This window comes from Myotis davidii, unplaced genomic scaffold (genome assembly GCF_000327345.1).
Source record: "Myotis davidii unplaced genomic scaffold, ASM32734v1 scaffold866, whole genome shotgun sequence".
In the NCBI taxonomy this organism is placed as follows: Eukaryota; Metazoa; Chordata; class Mammalia; order Chiroptera; family Vespertilionidae; genus Myotis; species Myotis davidii.
The window spans coordinates 1,387,943-1,410,181 of NW_006297145.1; the positions used below are offsets into that span (position 1 = coordinate 1,387,943).

At 44.3% G+C, this 22,239-nt stretch overlaps 1 protein-coding gene across 1 annotated transcript in view; it reads left to right on the plus strand.

Annotated features, from left to right (window-relative positions):
• PAPPA (pregnancy-associated plasma protein A, pappalysin 1) overlaps positions 1-22,239 on the plus strand; it is a 181,963-nt gene that overhangs the window by 37,732 nt on the left and 121,992 nt on the right. The window contains exons 5-6 of the mRNA XM_015569900.1: positions 1,078-1,199; positions 8,631-9,129. Of these exons, the coding sequence (XP_015425386.1) occupies positions 1,078-1,199; positions 8,631-9,129 (621 nt within the window). The remainder of the gene's footprint in view (positions 1-1,077; positions 1,200-8,630; positions 9,130-22,239) is intronic.

A 22,239-nucleotide genomic window follows, 5' to 3' on the forward strand; every position in this document is an offset into this window, starting at 1 on the left:
GAGGAATGGGGAGCACCAGCAAACTTCCATACCATGTGAGCTCAGAGGCTACAGAGTTTCCCTGTGAAGGGAAACCTTAAGGCTCCCCCATTGTGTTCTTGCAGGAAGCCAAAGGAGGAACCTTCTAGGAATGACCAAAGAGCTATTGGCAGGATCATTGCATTTTGACAAATAATGGGTCAGGCTGGCACATTTCTTGGCATCTTCCCTTTCCAGTTCCTTTGCAGTGGTCGCTCAGATTTGTGGAGTTTTGGGTCCACCCTAGTACATGAGGGCTAATCTCTCTCCACTCCTGGAAATTGCCTCCAAAACATTTGCCAAGTCTGGAGAACAAGTAGAATCCCAGAGGCTGTTGTGGCTAAAGGGAATTTGGATCCAGATACGAGACAGTAGACAGTAGGGGAAGCCATCATCATATTCCACTTCTGGGGCTGGTCCTTCTGAGGGATTGGCTTGCCCCTTGGAAAGCTGCTAAAAGGAATTAGATGGCATGGCAAAGAAACTGCTTGTGAGTGTTTAACCAAGGAGTGACTCATCCATTCACAGAATGTCAGGGCTGGAAGGTTCTCTGGTTATCTTCTAGTTCAGCCCACTCATTTTTCAGACAGAGGAACTAAACCATGCCTTCTTCCTATTTAATATCTGGGAAGCAGGATGGTGCCTGGCGCATGGTAGGTACCTGATAAATATTGGTAAGAGGATAAAATTTGAAGTCAAACGGGGCAACCGATTTTCTCACAACTACACATCAGGTTCTCAGTGGAGGTTTGGATGGCTGATGGAATTACGACTCTGCAGATCATGAGTGTGTCTTTGGCCTGTTGAACTTGTGCTGCTTGAAGTTAAAGAAGTGTATCTATCATCAGAATGGAAACCACTTAGGCCCCTACAAGGTCCTTGTGGGCAATAGGGAGGAATTTCAGTTACAGTCATATCCTGGAAGCTTTGGCATACATAGTCAGGAAAGGGGGTCACGTAGAATAGTTGTGTCCTCCATTGCCTTTGGCCTAGGGGAGTCAGGGGCTTATTCAACTGTTCCTAAGTCAGTGCATTTTCCTTCTCTCCTTGGCCTCCTAGAGAATTGGGATCAGCATGTGACCTTTGCCTGGAAGGGAGGATCCTGGTGCAGTATGCCTTCAACGCCTCCTCCCCGATGCCCTGTGGCCCATCCGGACACTGGAGTCCGCGGGAAGCAGAAGGTGAGCCAGCCTGGAAGCTCACTGACAGGTTGGGTGTGAGAAGAACAACTCTTTCGGTCCATCTGGAGTGTTATGATTCCAATGATCTTTTCTACATACCATCTCCTTGGATCTTAGATTGCCCTGCAAGACCAGTATTTTTAAGTTGTAACACATTTGTCTTTTTTTCCAGCTTGATTGAGATGCAATTGACATAAAACATTGTGTAAGTTTCAGGTGTACGGCATGATTTGATACATGTATATTACAAAGTTGGTTAACGCATGCATGACCTCACCTACTTTACCTTTTATTGTACCAGAACATTGAAGAGCTACTCTCAACAACAGTAGAGTATGGCTAACTATAGTCACCATGCTGCAGAGGAGAACCTCAGAACCTTTTCATTTTCCAACTGGAAGTTCATACCCTTTGCCCAACATGAAGGCCAATGTACATGCCTTCATTTAGCACGTGTCCTTTGAGTATCTGCCTTGCCCTACATATATCATCCCCCTTTACATATAAGGAAACAAAGGAAACAAAGGCACTGAGATATTAAATAAGTGCCAAGGCCACACACCTGACAAAGACATACATGTATGCATCTGTATTTACCTCCAGACTCTGACAGGCTGCAGGTACACAGATAAGGTCACCTGAGGATCAATACACATGTGGGGGCTTCAAGACATGAGTATCTTTGATTCTTACTTCTTTCTGGGAATATCCAGGGCATTATCACATGTGTCATGACTTTTCCTTTCAGTTTCCCCTTTTTGGGATCCATTGATCTGCAAGACCCTTGAGGGAAGCATCTCATGGTTGCCCTGTTATGGGCTCCACCCATGACCAGACCCTTCCCTGCTTAGGGGGAGTCTCCCAAGCCTCCCAGTGGCTAGTGATCTCTATGTTCCTACAGTATCCTTCGCTGCCAGATTAGCTTGGTTTTCCATGAAAATTAAGAGTGCCTTTTGCTCAATGTTTTGTTACACTGTGTCTCTGAAGCAAGGCTACTTGGACCTGAGACTCTGGGACTATTGTCTATTCCATTTCCTTCTGCTGTATCTGTTGCCTAGGGCTCAGCTCTAGTTGCTAAGCCAGGCTGAGAGACAGGGACCTGCTATTCTCTTCTCAGGCAGTGCCTCAGCCTCCCTCACAGACATACACTGAGAACACCCCCACACCCAGTCCCGTTGCTCCATCAGGTCAGCTCAGGCCAGCCGTCCCAGGATGGGGACACCCATCCCTCAGAGGGAGCAGAATCTGGTTCCTCATTGAGGTTCAGTGAGAACGCCTCTGTCTTCCTCTATATTTAGAGAAAGAAGGTTGAAAGAAAAAGGCAGAGGGAACAGAGAGGCAAGTGAAGGAGAAAAATGACAACACTACACTTAATCTTCTGAAGTAGCTTAAAATAAAAATGAGAGTCGAACTCAGGAACTCTAAACAAGCCCATCTGGAATGTGAAGCGAGAGGGATTCTGGAGAAACCCTCAGCTCACCCTCGCGGAGTCACAGGCCCTCAGGCATGGAAGGGATGCTCGGGGGTCACCCAGCGGGGTTCTCACGCGGTGCAGGAAGCCCTGGCGCCCTCCCTCACGGAGGCTGTTCTCACACCAGGCTGTCCTTGCACCAGTATTTCTTGGCCTTCCTGTTCCAGCTCCATTTGTTAGAAAGTCCTTCCTGAAATGGGCAGTCGAGACTTTTCCCCCAAACCTAAGCCATGTTGGGTTCTCACAGGAGAAAGTGTATGTCTCTGGTCAGACAGCACTTTGTGTGCCCACAGAGAGTAAACCGTCTCATCTATAACCATGGCAGGGCCTGTATGCCAGGCTCTGGGCGGGCACGTGGGCAAGGCTGAGCCAACCGTAATAGCGGAGAGTCAGAGAAGTAGATGGACGATCACCATCCGGGGTGATGAGACCTGTGCTAATAGAAGTAAGGAGCACTCGTGGGTGAGGGGGCAGGAAAAAGGGGAGCTCCCCCAGAACCGAAACTCAGGCTTATTGGGAAATGTCACCGTACCAGCAAGCAAGGTGCATTGGAGAACGTGAAAGACATTTGGTATCCTTGAATCCATGGTTTCCACCTGGGATCTGGAGTCTTAGGTCATTAGGGTTCCTCAAAGCCTACAATGATTTTCATAATAATACATGACATGGTTTACCTTTTTCACTCTCACTCTCTCCTGAGAGTGTCATAGCGCTTTCCGGCAGCTCTGTGGAATGTGATGTTATTACTGCTCTGATAGCCTGTGGAACACATGCTTGTGTGTTCTTTAAAGTTTCTCAGCTTTAATTGATGGTACGGTAACTGCTAACGGACATGACCCACCTGAATGAGAGCTCCGCAGTGAGGCTAGAAGAGCTTAAATGGATTTAGAACGCAAAGAGCAAGGTGTGGAGTGGGGAGAGGTGGGGCTGGGTGAGGTATATACCGCCTGGAAGAGGAGTGGTTCCGGTTTATGCTGAGGGCAGGAAGGAGACACCACCACATGCCTTGGCAAGGGTCTGGGATCCAGTGAGATGCACATGTTATAAAGATTGCTGGGTTCCTCTAGAGCAGAGAGTGGGGTCCTGGGGAGCATGCTGGAGGAAAGGGAATGGCGCATGGGTGGTGCAGGAATCCAGGAGAAGTGCGGTGGTGGCTGGATGAGGTCGGTGGCAGGGAGAATGGAGAGAGGTCAGTGAGAGATGTTTGGGAGGTAGGGTCAGCAAACTCTTTCCTGCCACTTCTTTGGCTAAAATCATCTTGATTTGTTCTACCATTTGTGTGAATGAAATAATTTCCAGACATCCCCACACACCTCCATATAGCCCAACTGTCGATTGGTTCCAGCTGTTCCTGGTTTTTCTCTGACCCTCTTAAAGCCTGACATGCAGAAATGGGTTCAGGGGAAACGTCAAGCCCCTTGGTTCCCTGAGCTGACTCCGGCCTGAAAGAAACCCCAGCAACCTCAGGCTTCCTTCAGGATACGTAAATCCAGTGCAGGTAGGCCAGGGAAAGACACTGTGCTTTTTTTAGAGCATCCCATTACAGGCTCTGTGATCCTTTGGCTCAGACTCTTTTTAATATCCTTGAAGAAATAAACTTTTCCATGAGCCAAACTCTGTAATTTATTTCTCAACTCATTTTCATCCTATTTATCTTTGCGTGTTTAAGTTTGTGGACTTCCCAAACTAACAGAAAACTCTGAAACCCATGAGCGATGCCAGCCGTATCTTTGGGACTGGGGAAAGAGCAGGGCGTCAGAGTGGAGCGGGGTAGAGGACTGACCTTGGCTCCAACCTGTCCATCAACGTGCTCTGTGCCCATGAGTGAGCCACGGAGCTTCTTTGGAGATAGCGTTCTATCCACAGAATGAATGTCCTTTCCAGCTCCAACATTCCAAGCAGTTGTAATTCATTTATTTTAAATCCATTTGAGCAAGACAGAAGGTTCCTCATTTAAACATATTTATTGACTATCTAACGTGTTATCAACTCCATTCTTTGAACTTCAGGTAAATACAGTCACAGGAATTCTTGCCTTTGCCCACAGAAAGTGGTTGTAGTCAAAAGAAACCCCATTTTCCTATCTCTTTAGTAAAAACTATATTTCATAGATAAATTTCTTCTGAGGTATTCAAGACCACACTACATTTATAGCCCAGGAGTTAACTAGCCAGATCTGACGGCCTGAAATCCCATTAAGATCACTTACGCAAGCGTATAATACATTACAAGCCTTGGGTTTTCTATGAGAGATTAACACATGGCACTGTTTTCTTTTCTTTTTATTTGCATGAGTCTTTCCCCCTTTTTCTGCCTAGAATATTTCAGGTGCACTGAAGTATTCATCTGGAAAAAACTTGGCTCCAAGTTTTTATAACCATATTTGTGTCAACAGCTGCAGTGTATATGCACATAAATATAGAATAGATGTCTGTATAGATCTTCATAAGTGTAAATTTAAATCAGCATAACTATGTATAAATATAATTTACACACATATTTGGCCTCACTCCTAGTGGCCAGCTTATATAAGCATTGACTTTTCATTTAGTCGCCATATACATAAAAGGCTATATATTAATAATGAAGTAATGGTACCTTTGTGCTTTTCTCCCTCCCCCTCCCCCTTTCCCTCTCTCCCTCTATTCCTCCCTCCCTCCTATCCTTTCTTCATTCCTTAGTTTCTTTCCTTGTCTCAGCTTTTCTCCCTGCCTCACCACCATACATGCAATCAACTTTCCCATCTGTGTGCATTTTTCTCCTTATGACTCAGGTTTTTCCTCATTTGCTGTGATGTTCTCTTTCTCCAAGGCACAGCTATGCATTCATTGCTGCTTTAGTACAGACGTCTGCTAACTGACCACTAGACTGAAAGCTCCGTGAGGGCAGAGACCATGTCTTTAGAAATCTGCTTTCTCTGGGACTAGCCAACCCTGACACAAACCAGGCTGTCAACAATTAATCTTTGAATACTTGGATGGATGGATGGATGGATGGATAGATGGACGAATGGATGGATAGATGGGTGGATGGATAGATGGATGGATGTGTGGATGGTGGGTAAACGGGTGGATGGATGGGTGAAAAATGGATAAATAGTATCTATCTCTAAAGAGTGGTTTTCCCAAAAGACAACTTTCATTTGTTTAAAATCCTTCAGTGGCTCCCATCTCTCTCAATATGAAGTCCATCCCCTTAAAGTGACATGTGAGACCCTTTGTCACCTGGATTCTACTTACTTTGCCAGCCTGACCACTTGCTGCTCTCCTGTTGCTCTCAAAACCATAGTCATCTGGACGCACATTCTCTATCCACTGTTCTCTTGGTTTGGAATGCTGCCCCATCTTGAGTTTTTCCTTGTTAATTCCTCCTTACTTGTGAGACCAGAGCTAATTACACACACACACACACACACACACACACACACACACACACGTGCATCTATTAAATATTTGATCCCATTTGAGTTTCACAGAAACCCTGTGAGGTAGTATTACAGTAGGTGACACAATGTGAAGCTGGATAGCTGATATTTTAACCCAATTTTCATGGCTTCAAAGCTTGGCATGTTGCCCAGACTGACAGTTATCACAGAATATTCTACTCCCCATCAGGGAATTACTTAACCATCAGAGTCTCAGTTTCCTCTTCTTTAAAATGAGTTTCATAAGACCTGCATCATACACTTATTTCCAGGATGAAAAGAGCTGAGATATGTAACGTGCTCGGCACCATTCCTGGCACATAGAAGGTGATCAATTCACGAAGCATGGTGTTATCAAAGGGATTGCTGCTTTGGTGATGGGTTGGACTCGGGGACGCTTGAGGCTCTTTTTGACTTCTAAAAGTTTGTCTCTGATAACTAGACAAGCAGAAACCTTGCTAAGATTTCTATTTCTAACACACTCGGGCATAACAAATGACCAGGCTCACCTTTCTGTCCTTTGGAAAAGCATTTGGCCCCTCTGTTGATTAACAAGAAACCAGAGAGAAAGCCTGAGCCAAACAGGTTTGTCATCTTTGCTCTCCTGTGGCTCCCCACCACCGATAGTGGTTTTCTCTAAGGAAGGAAGAAAGACTGCTCCATCCCTTGCCAATTCCAGGAGAAAGCCCATGGAGTGAGTGGAATGTTCACCTGGCACTCACCCTCCTGCAGGAGGCTCCTGTAGTCCATGGGCATTCACTGCTTCCTTAACTTTACCAAGAGAGAAGATTCTTTCTGTAACATATATGTACTAAGTATTCACTATGCTCACAATCTTTGGACCAGGCCCTGTTTTATGCAAAGGCTGTATTGTATTGAATGAAACAGAGCTACAAAAATGATAAGGATCCTGCAGGATTTTGGTGATGAGCAGGTGAATTAATTAATGTCTGTGGAATGTGCTTAATATATATATATATATAAATGCTACCCTCAATAAAGCTTTTTGAATGAATAAGTGACATATGTGTGCCAACAACCCACAAAGTCAAGAGAATCAGGAACTCAGTGGGATGAAGTGGAGATGGCAAGAAAGGCTTCAGCGTAGGTGGTGCCTTTGACGTAAATAACTGATTGCTTCTAGCCAGCACTTGCTGCAACAGATGAATGAACCTAGCCAAGGAAGAGTGGAGGAAATCTTAGAGCTGTGTCCATCTCTCCTTGCTCTCACGTGTTATATTTAAAAAGGTTTTTATGCATTTTCCTTGTTCCCCTCTTTCTGCTCTTTTTCTCTTCTCCATTCCCACCTGGTGTTTTCTCTCTTCTCACTTGGTGGCATGACACAAGGAGATTGAAGGCAAGTGCAGCCTTCACTGGAATGGCTTCTCCACCCCAGATGACTTTCTGTTTTTCATATCGTGGTGATTCCTGTTACGCTGTAACAGCATCCCCACCCTCCACCAACCACTGATGCTAAAGGGAGGAAAATGTGACAGAACAGCTTAAAGTCCTCCATCCTACCCTCACTAACTGATCTATATCTCTTGCTACACTCCCTTAAACAATCACTACATTTTGAGCCCTGATTGCTATTCTCAGCTGAGTAAAGGAGAGCTCTGTGAGGGTCTAGGACTAATGATCTCAGTGGAGAAAAATTCAGAAGTCGATGCAGTCTGAGATCACTGGGGATGAGGCATTGTCTCCAAGAGGAAAGAGCAGAAGAATCCCTCCTTCCTTCTCCTAGCTCCTCACCCAGCCCTCCCCTTTTTGAATCAGACTGGTCAGAGCATGGAGAAGCTCAGTGGTATGGGATGACCTCATATAGAGAAGGGGAGGAGGAGAGATAAGATGGCTCCAGGGATGCCTTCCAGCTTTGTCATTTATGGTTCTAGACAGTTTCCTCCCAGAATCCTCAGTCCAAGGGGCAGAAGCTATCTGCACTCATCTCTTTGCTGAAGGTTTCTGACCCTTCTGTCACACTAAGCAGCTTGCATCAAAGGCAACACCATGAGGAACCTAGTTTATTTTAGTGCCCCCTGCATCCAGTAGCGAAAACAATGAGTATGAACTTCCAGAAGAGCCAACACCTGCTTCCAGTGCTGACCTTTACACTTTAAGCTGTGAGACTAGAGTCATTTCACTCTACATCTGCTCACCTCTGAAATGAGTTAAACAAGTTTATGGGACGTAGTAGGTGTTTGATAAATATGTGTCCCTTTCTTCTTTCCATCCTAGCCACAAAGCCTACATGTGGCAGATTAGGAAGGAAACTTTGGGCATTAATTAAATAGTAAGACACTTATTTGAATATAGTCTTGACCAAGTGTCTGGTGATGCACGTAAGATCTCTGTGGCAGTCATGGGGATGAGCTGGACACAAGACAGACAGCTGATTCACCAAAACACTGAGAATCTTCCCTTTCTTTTTCCCTCCATCTGAGTTCTAGTCAGGCCAACCTCTTCGGAGTCTACAGGAAACTCCAAGGATCAGACTGAAGGTCTGTCAAAAACTCATATCCTCATCTCTTCTCCATAGGCCATCCAGATGTTGAACAACCCTGTAAGTCCAGTGTCCGCACCTGGAGCCCCAATTCAGCTGTCAACCCACACACGGTCCCGCCAGCCTGCCCTGAGCCACAAGGCTGCTACCTTGAACTGGAATTTCACTATCCTTTGGTTCCTGAGTCTCTGACGGTCTGGGTGACCTTTGTCTCCACTGACTGGGACTCTAGTGGGGCTGTCAATGACATCAAACTGTTGACAACCACGGGGAAGAACATCTCCTTGGGCCCTCAGAACGTATTCTGCGATGTTCCACTGACCATCAAACTCCGGGATGTGGGCGAGGAGGTATATGGCATTCAGATCTACACGTTGGATGAGCACCTGGAGATTGATGCTGCCATGTTGACCTCCATTGCAGACAGCCCACTCTGCCTAGCATGTAAGCCCCTGCAGTACAAAGTGGTCCGGGACCCTCCTCTCCAGGTGGACGTGGCCTCCATCCTGCATCTCAATAGAAGATTCACAGACATGTAAGTGCACTTTCTGGATAAGGAGAGGACCAAGTGGGTGGGGTATGGAAGGAAAAAAAGGAGAGTCGGAGAGGCCTGGATTAAAACAAGGTTCATCTCAGCCAGACTCACTTCTAGGGCTTTATAATAATGTGGCATTGTGTATAGAATTGTCTTAACAAGGCAGAACTGATACGGTGGGAAGAGCAGGGATAAGGAACGAGGAGACTTGGATTTTGCTGATAGCTCCAAGTGTGACTCTAAGCATCCCAGTCTTTCGGAAACTTGGTTTTCCCAACAGTTGGTTGGGATTAGCAGTGAGGAAGTCATTTATTACTAATGAAAGTAGAATAATTGAAGTTTGATGATGATTTCTATGTTTCACTGAAGAATATTCATGCATTCTGGTTACTTCTTCAGTGTGTGAGATGAAGGTGAACTTGGCTGGGAATTGACCATGTTCCTGGGTATTTGTATGAGAATTTTGATGGAAGGTAAACATCACCAGTCATGGTCCTTGATTTGTTTTCTTTTTTTGAAGTGGAACACTGGTCCAAACCCATTTAATTCATACGTGCCCTTGCAGATCTAGGTCTCCATAATTCTTACTTAGTGTTTCTCCTGAATATAGTATATATCTCAAGCTTCCTCTCTAGTACACCTTCTTCAAACATCATCAGGATTTATATTTTACACAAGAGGTCACATTATAATGCAGTCATTCGTGTTTTTCCTATGTGCCAAACAATGGTCTAAGGTGTTTACATCTTTTACTTGTTTCATCCTCTCTACATCCACAGCCCTATTATCCTGCCCCTTTTACAAAGAAGAAAACAGCAGCTTAGAGACGTGAAGTCATGTGTCCAGAATCGCACGGTTAGGAAGTAGTGAGATCAGGATTGGCATTCCACCTTGACTCCCAAGCCAGAGCACTCAGCCATTGTTCAGTTAATGATGTGATTCCAACTTCTGCTTTAACCTCACCAATGAGGGAGCCTTGGCCACCTAATTTGAGTACCAAGACTCTATGAAGTCAATCAGCAAACATTTGTTGAATGTTTATGACATGCGATGGATGTTGGTAGGGAACACTTTGAGTCTTGGAAAGAACAATAGCTCGGGAGTCAGACGCCTTGTGTTTGGTCCCAGCCAGTCCACTTACTGACGAAAGATAAATCAGTCAGTTTCGTTGAGCCTCAATTTCCTCCTCTGTGTGATGAAAATGTTGGAGTCCATGGTTTCTATGGGTCTTTTGTGGCTCTTTCTTTGATTGTAAGATGATATAAGAGACAATCTGTGCTCTGTCTACTTGAAAATATTTATGAAGCCAATCATTAATAGAAACCAAGTTCTGGAGGAAACTTTTAATCTTTTTAAGAGTCAGAACCACTTTCAAACTCTTTACCAGCACTTCCTTTTACATGCCAGCAATTAACGTGCACATCACAAGCAAACCCTTGCCCATTCATTGACTCGGAGATGAAGAACATCTGTTTAAGAACTCAGAGGGAGCACTTGGTTTGTGTTTGGGAATGGACTTAAAATGTAAAGAATCATCCTGCCTTGAAAAGATTCCATAACCCCGTCTCTGCCATCTCCTCACTTGTCTAGAGTAGTAAAAGCTCCATAAATATGCATCCATTTAAAAATTCTTTACAAAACAATGGGGGTAATAAATAATAGATGCCTTAAAACCTCATTTTAAACATGGCTTTTATTTCTTGCCTCAAATTGTGAGCAAGGGAGAGCGACACGGGCGCTAAGTGTGAAATGGTGGAAGTTAGACTGAAGAAGTGAAAGCACCTGAGTTCTACTTTTAGCGAGGTCACTAACCCGCTCTGCAATCTTAGTCTAGTCACTTACTCCTTCTGGTCTTCAGAGGCCTCTTCTACAAGGAGGAGCTTGCACTAGATTATTCGTGTTCAGACTCAGTTGCACAGCATGAAAACTTGAGAAATTTTTAAATTTCTCACTATCCAGGCCCACGTTCTTGTGCGCCATTTGTTCTTTCACTCAACAAATAACTCTCTCGTCCCTAATGTGTGACAAGAACAAGAGCCGGTGTTCGCTGGCCTTTCTCTTTGCTTTCTTGAGTCCCAAGGAATTTACTGGAGAACTGGGCTTCCTGACGTGAATGTTCTCTGAGACTCTGAACAAAGTAAAACATCATTCCAAGTCAGCCTTCCATTTCAACTTCGTTATCTCTTAGTAATGCAAGTTCTGAACTCCAACACAAATACCTCTGTGTGTCTCTGCATGTGTGCGTATTTGACTGCTTTCACATTTTTTCCATATCAAATAAATTGGCTCATGGACAAGTTCTATATAAAGACTGTTTTGGAGAAAAAGGGGAGAGAGGAAAAAATGCCTTTTATTTTCCTTCCCCAACTCAACCCATTACATGATCCCCTTTGACCTTTGTCTTCATTTTTTTCTCTCAGCAAAAATATTTATTCTTTCTGTTATCTATCCTGGAAATAGTTTCCCAAGGTATGACATTGATGGAGGGAAGGGCTTCTGAGCTTACCCTATAGATGCTTCCAGTAGACTGATTACTTTTGGCCAGGATGAGGAAGAAATGCAGAACATCTCCCTTAAGTGGAAACCCCTTCATTGAATGAGAAGTGACACTAGCAGAGGAAAAGAGGACCAGCGCCAACTCTGCTACTAATTTACCATGTGACATTAAGACACATTGCGTCACTTATTTAGGCTTCAATTTCCCTGTGTGTAAAATTGGGGGAAAACACATTATGCAATTCTGTGTGGATAGATGTTGTTCTTAGGTGACAGGTGACTCATTTACCCTCTTTTTTATTTTCTTTCTTTTTTCCTCCTTTTTTTCTTTTTTTTAAGTAAAAGGGATTCGGCAGAGATTGTCTATAAGATCAGTACCTGGAGTGGATCTGACTGGTTCCAATGCCCTAGTGAAATGTGTGGTGTGTGGACAATAATCATGCTGCTAATAATGACTACTTACTGAATACTCACCGTTTAAGTGCCTTACAAATATTTATGAGGCAGGTGAAGCTCAGAGAAAAATCTAGAGCTCAGAAAATGTACTCATCCAGCTTACCACAGCTGGCAATGGCAGAGCTGGTCTCATTCCAAATTCCCCTTTCTCAACCACAACGCCTCCTGCTGTAATAATGCAGAGGCAGACCTCTAGAGCTCAGACACGCATCCAAGCTGGCTGAAGTTCAATGTTCAGCAAGTAGAAGACATGCTTACAACTCGCAGGCCTTTAGCCCACAGTCCATTCCTGTGACCCAGTCTTGGAGCCCAGCAACACAAGTTACACAGCCAGTTCTTCGTGCGTGTGGCTGGGAACAAAGAAGGGAGGCTTCTGTTTCTCAACTTGACTGTCATTTTGACTTGCTTTGAATTGCTTCTGCACCGGGCACCGTGCTGCTTGGGTCTGTATGAAATCTTCAGATTTCTCTCTAAGAAGTAAAAACTTGATAAAACTAAGCCCCCCGCCCCCTTTTTGTTTGGCTTAGGGTAAGTCAGGTGTAAGGCAAAGCAGGAACAGTGAATAGCAGCTCACTATCATTTATCTATTCATCTGCCCATCCATTCACCATCAATTCATTCAGCAAATAGTTACGGGTGTCTATCACCATGGAACTAGGAATAGAGTCCTGATCTCTGGCCTCATGAGCACACAGTTGAAAGGTGGAAATAGGTAAGGAATCCAGTGATTATACTGCAGCATGAAAGATGCTATAGTGTGAGGAGTACAAGGAAAACATAGGAAGGGTATCTAACCCAGTTTGAGGTGGCTAAAGAAGGTTTCTTGGAAGAAGTGCTGTATAAGCTAAGAACTGATGGATGAGTAAGAGTTGATCCTTGAAGAGACTTGCCACAATTCCATGATTAAAACCAAGTGGATGCTCAGCAAACATTGGTAAATGAATGAATGAACAAATAAATGAATGAAGCAACATACTATATTTCATAGCAAAAATGGCTGTTCAATTTCAGAACAAATGTAGTTTTGAGGAAGGGAAATGTAATAGTCTGGACTATTGATCACTTTGGTTCTTAAATCTACTTCTTTTTAACTGCTGTATAGTATTCCCTATTAGGAATAACTGTACTCCTAATGCTAGGCAATGAGTATTTCACACATTTTTCTATTGCAAACAAATGCTGCAGCAAGAGCTCTTGTATTAACCTCCTCATGGGCATATGTGAGCATTTTTCCAGACTGATGCTGAGAAGTGGAACTGCTGGGTTATAAACCATGACCTTTTTCATTTCAGTGGATACAACCAATGGCTTTCTGAGAGAGTCACTGAACTCATATTCCAACAGCAGTTGGTAGTGGGACCTTATGTTCTGCATTGTCACTACGATTTGACAAAATGAAAGTGCTTTGTCTTTGGGCATTTGATGTTCTCATTGATGTTCTTGTGATGAACATCTTGAGTGAGCATCTTTCAATTATTTTAACATCTCTTACGTAACTTGCTAAGAATATCTTTCATTTATGTTTGGTTGTTCATCTCTTTATACCTTGGTTTTGCCATCTGTTAAATTAGGATTTTAATGCCCCCCCCACCCCAGGACAGAGGCGCAGCATCAGGAGTCAGAGCTGTTTCTCCAAGCCCGGATACCTCTGCTCCTAGCCCAGGCTGGCAGAGTATAGAGTCAGCACAATCTTACTCTATTTCTGGAAGCTGGGCATCATCCACCTGTAACTCCCTCTCCTCAGTCTGAGGCCAAGTACCTCTCAGGATGAAATACTGGTTCTGAGAACACTCAGGTTTTGCAAAATCAACAGATCTCCAGATTCAGCAGCAGCCATAGAAGTGCTGACTGTCGCCAGTTACCTTCACTATTTTGAAAGTGTGAAACATCCATTTGATGCTAGCACCACTGAAATCATTTATCCTAAAAATGTCTCTGTATCAGTCTGATGCACTGCCAAACTTTATAGCAAGTGGGCCATTACAGATGTTAAATAAGACATAGAAGAGAAATGATAGACCTGAGGCTCTGTTGATAAATTCTTTCTCCCTTCCTCTCTTTCTTTCTCTCTTTCTTCCTCTCTTTCTTCCTCTCTTTCTTCCTCTCTTTCTTTCTCTTTCCCTTCCTTCCTTCCTATCTGTAACAAGTCATTACAACGTGCCAATCTTATTTCTGGTACTGTAATTCTGAATCTTACAATTGGATAGGGAAGCTGAACTGAAAAATATCCCAAGTAAAAATATTATTACAAACTAAAGATTATTATAACAAGAGGTTATAAAGAGTATACTCTCCCCTTAAAGAAAGGGGGAATGACCCTTATTATATGGTTTGGATTTACATTTATTATTCATTAGGAAATAGAGGTCTAAGCCAATCAGATTTGTGTTTTTATAAAATTGCTCCAGGTGCTCTTTGAAGAAAGGATTGAGGAAGAGTGGAAATTGGGGGTTATTGCTAAAGTCCAAACCAGAGTTTATGATCATTTGCATAGAGAAGTGGATGAATTGGAGACATGTCAGAGGTGGAATCCACAGGGCTTGGTGATGTATTGGATGCAAAGGTTTTAAGATGGAGCTGTCCAGTGACTCCGTTTCTGGTTTGAGCACTTAGAATGAGGTTATTTCTTGAAATGGAGGAATAGCTTTTAGTGTAGTATTTGATTCGAGGGTTTTCCAAGAGTTTCTTTGGATAAATAACAATGAGTTCGTGAAATCAGGTTGCAGTGTGTCCTGGTGTCACCTACTTCTTTGTTCTTCTGCTGTTTGTCCGGGGATAAGTAGGTTGGACTGGACTTGGTTGTGTAGCTCCAATTCCTGATTTTTAAGAAAACAAACAAATGAATAGGAAAGAGAAGGAAAATAACAGCCGTCAGAGTAATTACAGATGTGGGAAGAATGGAGGAATTTATCTCACACTGGGCATTGGCAAGACGAGCGGACAAAATCCATTCAGTCTGTGCTCAGAGATGATGAGAATCTTGAGGACAGGGCTCCGTGAGTTCATGTTGTGTCTGTTGAAACAGAAACCTCAGGCATTTACTTCAGAGATGCTGATTTCTGAATCAGAAATCTGGCTCCCAGGCCAGCACACAACTGCCTTGCAGTAGGACCCTAACCGGGTGCCTCCATAGTGTGAGCCTCAACTCCTTCCCCTGAGAAAAGTGGGTGCTGATGCCTTTCTATACAGTCTCACAAGGGGTGCCCTGAACAACTGTAATCAGATCACGGACTTGTGAGGATGTGATGCTGTCTGGGGAACTCTGCAGATTTAAGTGTTTATGATTCTTTCTGTTTGGTTTTCATGCGGCTTATTCCTGGCCAGGGCCAGGCTGGAGAGTATGTGTGAAAGGCAAACACACGGACACGCACAGACACACATGTGAGACTGTTTCCCGTGAAACTCTAACCGGGTTGCTATGGTTCGGTGTTGGGTTAGAAGGAATAAAAGATAAATCGCACTTTAATCGCTGCAGTTGAACCAAAGGGGGGAAAAAAGGAGGAAACCCACCAAAATGCTGGCCCTGGATCGGGAGACCTGAATTCCAGGCCTGCTCTGAAATGTTGCTGTGTCCCTGACCTGTGACTCTCCTCGGTGGGCCCAACGCCCCTTCAGGAACAGGAAGGCACAGGTAGCTGACCCTAAGGGACATTGCCAGGGCTGACATTCCGTTCAGACCACTGAGGGAGTCTAATTCTGCAAGGGTGGAGGCAGCAGGTGCCATGTCACACTGGCAACAAGTCTGAACTGTGCTCAGAGACTGGCCCCTGTACAGCCAGCCTCCCAGGCACACCAGGTAGCTCGGAGCTCCTCCCTGACATGCTCTCTCTCTCTCAGGGCTTATCAAGCTCTCCCTTTGTGACCGTTCCAAACGTATTGCTGCATTTTTCTGGTTGAGTGGCATTTTGATTAGAAGTGGGGACTAGGTAGTATCTGCCACCTTATCCTCAGCTTCTCCGGCAAGGCCAGGCATCAAGTAGGTGGCCAATAAATGGAGGTAAATAAATGCATGCATGCCTGAATGAATGAATAAATGAATGAATGAATGAATAAGTAAACTCTGTGGCAGATCAATAGCTAGCAGAAATCCATGATGATACAGATGATACCTGGTATATTTGAAGCTTTTCTTTAACTTCTAAGATTGATTAGTTACCAGAAAATCAAAAGAACAAAAGAGAGCCGGGCTGGTGTAGCTCAGCAGTTGAGTGTCAACCCAGGAACCAAGAGATCACCCATTGGATTCCCAGTCAGGGCACTGCCTGGGTTGCTGACTCAGTCCCCCGTGTGGGTGTGCAGGAGGCAGCCGATGGATGATGTTTCTCTTCATCTTGTCGATGTTTCTATCTCTCCATCCCTCCCCCCCACTCACATGTATATATACATATATACATACACACACACACACACACACACACACACACACACACACACACACACAAGAGAAGTGAAACAATGCTGCCAAAACTGAGATAAGAGATGATGGTGCTGGTGAAGGGTAGTACAGGTGAGAGCATGGAGGGAAGGGAGTGGGGCTGAGCCAGACTAATGGGATGGAAATACTTGATGCCTGAGCAGAGGGAAGGGGCAGGTGAGGGGGTGTGGAAGATGCCTGTGTCACCAGCATTCCTGAAACTGAGAATGTGAAGGTAGAGGCACGTTTGGGTTGAGATGAGAGGAAGAAGATGAGTGCAGAAGTGTTTTGCCATCGGCAGCCTGTGAGTCAGTGGCTGGCACGCAATCACACTTCCCTTGAAACCATAACATTCCCTCCCTCCATGGAGCTGTGGGAGCAGTCGAGGTAAGCTTGAGGTGTGTGCGCACATGAATGCATGTGTACAAAGGTGTGTGAGTGTTGGGGTTGGGGGCAGACAGGACCTGTGAGACCACTTGTTTTCTTTATCCGCTCATGCTCAAAGTATAGCCCAGTATTCTGCAAAGGTCCCTCGGGGCATCGCGGGGTTAATCTTCCATGGCACTAATACCTATAACGTTACAAGGTACAGGCTTTGTTTTCTACCCAGGATTAATCATTCACTCATGGGCTTTAATACAAGCCAGACACCACCTCACTGCGCCTCATGCGGAATGCCAGTCCCCCTTCCATGCTAATGCCGCTTTCACAGCCTTGTTGTCAAGGTGGGAAGGAGGGTTTTCTTTGCTCCGGTTTCAATATCCTATAAACTGAAAGGTTTGGAAATTTCCACCAAGGATGTTCGTCAAAAATACCAGGAAAGCTGGACTTTGACTTTAATTTTCTATGACTTGTAGCAATTATTCCCTTTCTCCATGTCCGGTATCCATCCCATGATGAGAAACTTGGGATGAGTGATACCTGAAGCCATTGAGCTCTGTTTCTTCATGTTCATGTTTTCTTGTTGAGCTCAGCTCCTTGAATACAAACTCTGTCTCCAGAAGCTCCTTTATGAGGTGCTCCAACTTCCTACTTTCTAGGAATTAAAGGGAAAAACTCTCAGATCTGGAAGGAGCATTGAAGCCCAGAGAGGGGAGGCCACTTCCTCAGAGCCACACAGCCCTTTAATGGCAGAACAGGTCATTGAACCTGGGGTTCCTGACTCCCCACCCAAGTGCTCCTTCCCCCACAGAACCAAGTGCTGGAGCGTGGCCAGGCCTTGGAACTCAGGTTTGAATTCGGAGAAGTCTCTGTTGGAAGCTCCGAGTACAATCGCAGAGAGCTGACATCAGTAACGTCATGGCAGCTGTTGCTGGGGAGGGGGCTGGTATAGGAAATGAGAGCACACATTTGGCCAAGCTCAAGGTCCACGTGACCCTCCGAGAGCCCTCATTTCAAAACAAACTCAACCTTTTAGGTTCAAGTTCTCCCTCCCGTCAAAAACGTGACTTCCTGCTTCTAAGAAGCAAAGCTTACAAAAGAGCTCAGAAGACCTCGCAGACATCAAATAGCTCTTACAAAATAGCGTTTTGATGAGTTAAGTGTAAATGAATCAGAAACATAAGGATTACATTTTCCCCAAGTGCACATGGGTTTCAAATTTGAGGGGAAATGGAGTTTGCTAACTGCACTCCGGCTTTCACCGAACCCAAAGCATTCATTCCTGGGGATGGTGGGGGGGGGAGAGGGGAGAGAAGAAAGAGAAGCCCAGCCCCCAATGGTTTTAGATGTGGTGCCAAATTTGAAAACGCTGTTGGGCTCGCCCTTTGCCAGTAATAAAATTGCTGGCCACCCAGAGAGGCCACAGGGAGGAGAAAGGAGATTGCTTTCCCCACTGGCCCCTGGTCTCAACAACTGTGTTCAGTTAGTGCCGCTCAATCACCAGCTGTCACTGGGTCCCAGCACCGGACTTGCTGGCCCCCAATTGGCCTCGATTTTCACACTGTGCCGCATGCCTTGTTTACCTCCAATGGGATACAGCGTTTGGGCTCCCAGAGGCCGTGGCGACCGGTCAGCTAGTCACAAGCCCCTGCTCTGTAGTCAAGAGACCTGTCCATCACCAGCAGGGGTGTTTGGGGAAGCTGTCACACATCGCCTTTGGTTGCATTCAGGAAAAACAAGAGTCCCTTGTAGATCTTTTCCGCTCTCCTTCCCTTAATGCTCTCCAGGTGTGGCGTTTCCCCCAAACTGGGAAATGTCTTTCCTTCCAATCTCTGCCGGACTCCACAGCCAGTTAAGTCTCAGCTGTTACCTTATCCCTGGATTTGAAGCTCTGGATTTTTTTTTTTTTATAATTTCCACATTGTCCCTCCATTCTTTCCCTGGTATTTTATTTCATTGCACCAAGAAAGTAGAAAATCATTTCAATTGGTGGTAAAAGATGATTAAAACAAAATAACAAAGGCCTTGGCTGCAAACTGTTAGTTTCATTAAATTTGCTACTGTGTTTTAAATTGGTACCAGCGCAAATCTTTGGACAACTCCGTCAAAGGCTGCTGGAATTAATCAGTCGCATGTATACATTTGCTCCTGCCTAAGCCTCGCACAGAATGAGGGCAGCATTGCCCGTGTGCAAAGAGTTTTGTGTTACCTGTGTGAAGAGGGCTGGACCCCCCTCCCATTGGGAGAGATCCGAATGCCCAGAGGAGTCTCAGATCCCTGTCATCCCATTCTTCATCCATTTAATCCAGACCATGAGTTGGAGCTCATAGTGGTCACCAGAAGGAATAAGCAGATGGGTATTGCAAGACCATAGTTCATTTTCCCCAGGATTCTTTTGTGGCAACGATACCTCAACATCACAGCTTTCTTTACTAAAGAAGTATGTGTGGTGGAAAGCGCTGCTGTCTGCTGGATGGGGGACCTGGAAGGAGGGATCTCTGGGAGTCGGGGGAGCCCAGCCTGTCTGAAGACGTGGTGCTGGTTCAGTATCTTAGCCACTGTAGCACATGTAATTGTGATTTCTACTACTGGAGGAGGAGTGGGGGCCTTAGGAAGTCATTGTGTCTGGTGCCCTGCTTTTACAACAGTGGCTCTCCATCACTCGGGGACTCAGCATCTTACCTCAGAGCCTTCTGACATCTATGCACACTCTAACCCGACCATCTAGGAAAACTTTAGCACTTCTTTTGGCTCCTCCTGATGTTCAGTCTAATTGGACTTTCTTCATCTAAAAAGGTTTACCTGTGTCCTGTTTTGAGCTGTTCCTACTGCTCAGAATGCCATACATGCAATTTATGTCTTTGGACATTTTCCCATGTTCACTGCCTCAAACTTTAATCCATTCAACAGATATTGTTGGAAACCTATTCTATGTCTGTCAGGCACTGTGCTAGGCACAGATACATAGCAAAGAAAGGCAGACGTGTTCTCTGTCCTTGAAGCACTTAACATACATCAGAGAAGATCAGACATTCAGCATCTAATTGCAGCTAAGTACGCTGAGTTTTTTAATGAAGTATGGGGTGCTAAAGACACCTGTTTCTACAGGAATCAACCTAATCCAGGTGTCAGAACTCTCCCTAAGCCTTTCTCATCCTTCTAAGCTCTCTTTGGTCCTCCTCTCTTTTGGAGCTCTTCAAACTCTACCCTGTTTTACAACCATGCTGCATTTGACTTATCCTGCTGTGTGCCTTTAACTGTTTGAGACCAACGATGGTATCTTCTTCATCTTTGGGATGACTCTTACCCGAAACTCCATATATACATAGGGTGTCCTCCAAAAATGTATACCCATTTGAATAGCTGATAGCTTAAATGATGTTTCTTTCTTTTCAGATTCAACCCATTGAAATTAATGACAGCCAACATTTTGTGGGAACACCTTGTGTATGAAAAAATATTTTAATACCTTAATCAATAGAGAAAGAAATTAAATAAATAAATATTTTAATGGCACAAGGAAAGCGAGGTCCAGAGAGAAGAACTGATTGATCCCAAATCACAACCCAATTTAATGGGAGAACTATAAACATTTTCCTTGACTCGTGGTCCAGGTGGCATCCATAGCAATGCCAGAAAGTCCTCCCCAAAGGCGCATCCAAGTGCTTCACAGCCACCCTCCTTCAATGAAAATTGAGACCAGAGTACCTCTCAGTCTGAAACAGAAGTAAAGTGTTCTCTTAAGAATTTGGGTTGAATAAAGAAAAAACATTTTAAAGCACCACATGAATAGAGAGAAAAAAATAAAAGAATTCAGGGTGATCCACAGATGAAGTTGCAATTGAGAATATCCTTATCACATGCAGGAAAACCGGGTGTAGTTAATCTTAATGTATGAATGGTAAGAATTAAATCCTTTTGAGAAAACAACAGGACTCCAGAGTCCCTCAGCGGGGAAGGCTATTTTGTTGTAAGTTTTAGATCTCTGTAAATGAAATGGAATATGAAAACATCTAGCCTAGTGCCAAAACGCAGCAGGCACTCAGTTCATTCCTGCATCTTCCAGCCCACGAGGTATATTTGGTCCACCTTTCCCCCTAAACCAGGTATCTCTGCTGCCACCAAAATGGTTTTCTGGGAAACAAACACGACGATGTCCTTGCCATGCAAACCTGTTCCCTTCTCCTTCTAATGACTTGGCTTCTCCTTAGGTTTCTCAAGTCAGGCCACTTCTCAGAGTCACCTCCTCAGCCCAGGTCCCAGGCTCCCACAGCCCCTACCCTCGTTGACTGTGCCAAAGCCATCCATTGCCAAGCATTTTTCTTCCCCACAAACCTATGAGCATCCGAAAGGCAGGACCATATTTTGTGGCACACCGAGTCCCAGAAACCCAAGAGAAGCTGGGATGACTCGGTGAATGCTATTTGGGTGAATGAATGGATGAACGAATGAAATGAGATACATATATTTATCCAGGATTTGAAAAAGTGGTCAAAGCCATCAATATAATTAGGTAGCATAGAGCAAACGAGCTGGATTTAATGATTCTACATGTACTCTTTTTTTTCCCCACGTACTCTAAAAATGAGGTTATAGGAACAGGTTTGTGATTTTATATTGATGGAAAATTGCATGTGAGCATGTTTGTACATAAAATTATACATGAATGGATGGGTGGCCAGAATATTCTTGGTAATAGCCACAAGGCGATGGAATTTGTGACAATTTTGCTTTATTTTATGTTTTTTCACATCGTGCTCTAAGTGGTTAACACAGGCATGGGTGATCTTGATGGTTAGAAAAATAATAAAGCAAGTGTGATAATGCACTGTCACTTCTCAACTGAGGAAAAAGGTCATCCTAAAGATATGTTAGAACTGAAGCTGTTTTTCTCTAAAATGCTACATAAGAAATAAAATACAATTTAGTTGGAGTAGCAGCTTCCTAAAAGACTTTAGGGCTATGAAGGGGCACTTGCCTTCTCCCCACAGTTTTTCAATTCTGTGTGCGTATCTGAGGAGTCAGCTCAGTGTCATGGAAAGGTCAAGGGTTCTAGCGTGAAACTGCATGGTTTATATTCTGCTTTATAGCTAATATCTCCATGACCTTGGGCAGATTACTAAACTACCCTCAACACCATGCAAATGATTTCTACCTGTCAGGTTTATATTAAACATAGTACGTACAATTTGGTGGACTAACCTACAAATATTTCCAATACTAACATCTATTGGGAAGTTCTAGATCAACCATAACTGATGTAACTAGCATCCTTTCAAATGCATAGATGAGATCAGAAAAACATGTTGCCAGGGGCAAGAAGTAAAACGGAACTGAGAAACTAGGCAGGTAAGCGCTCCGCA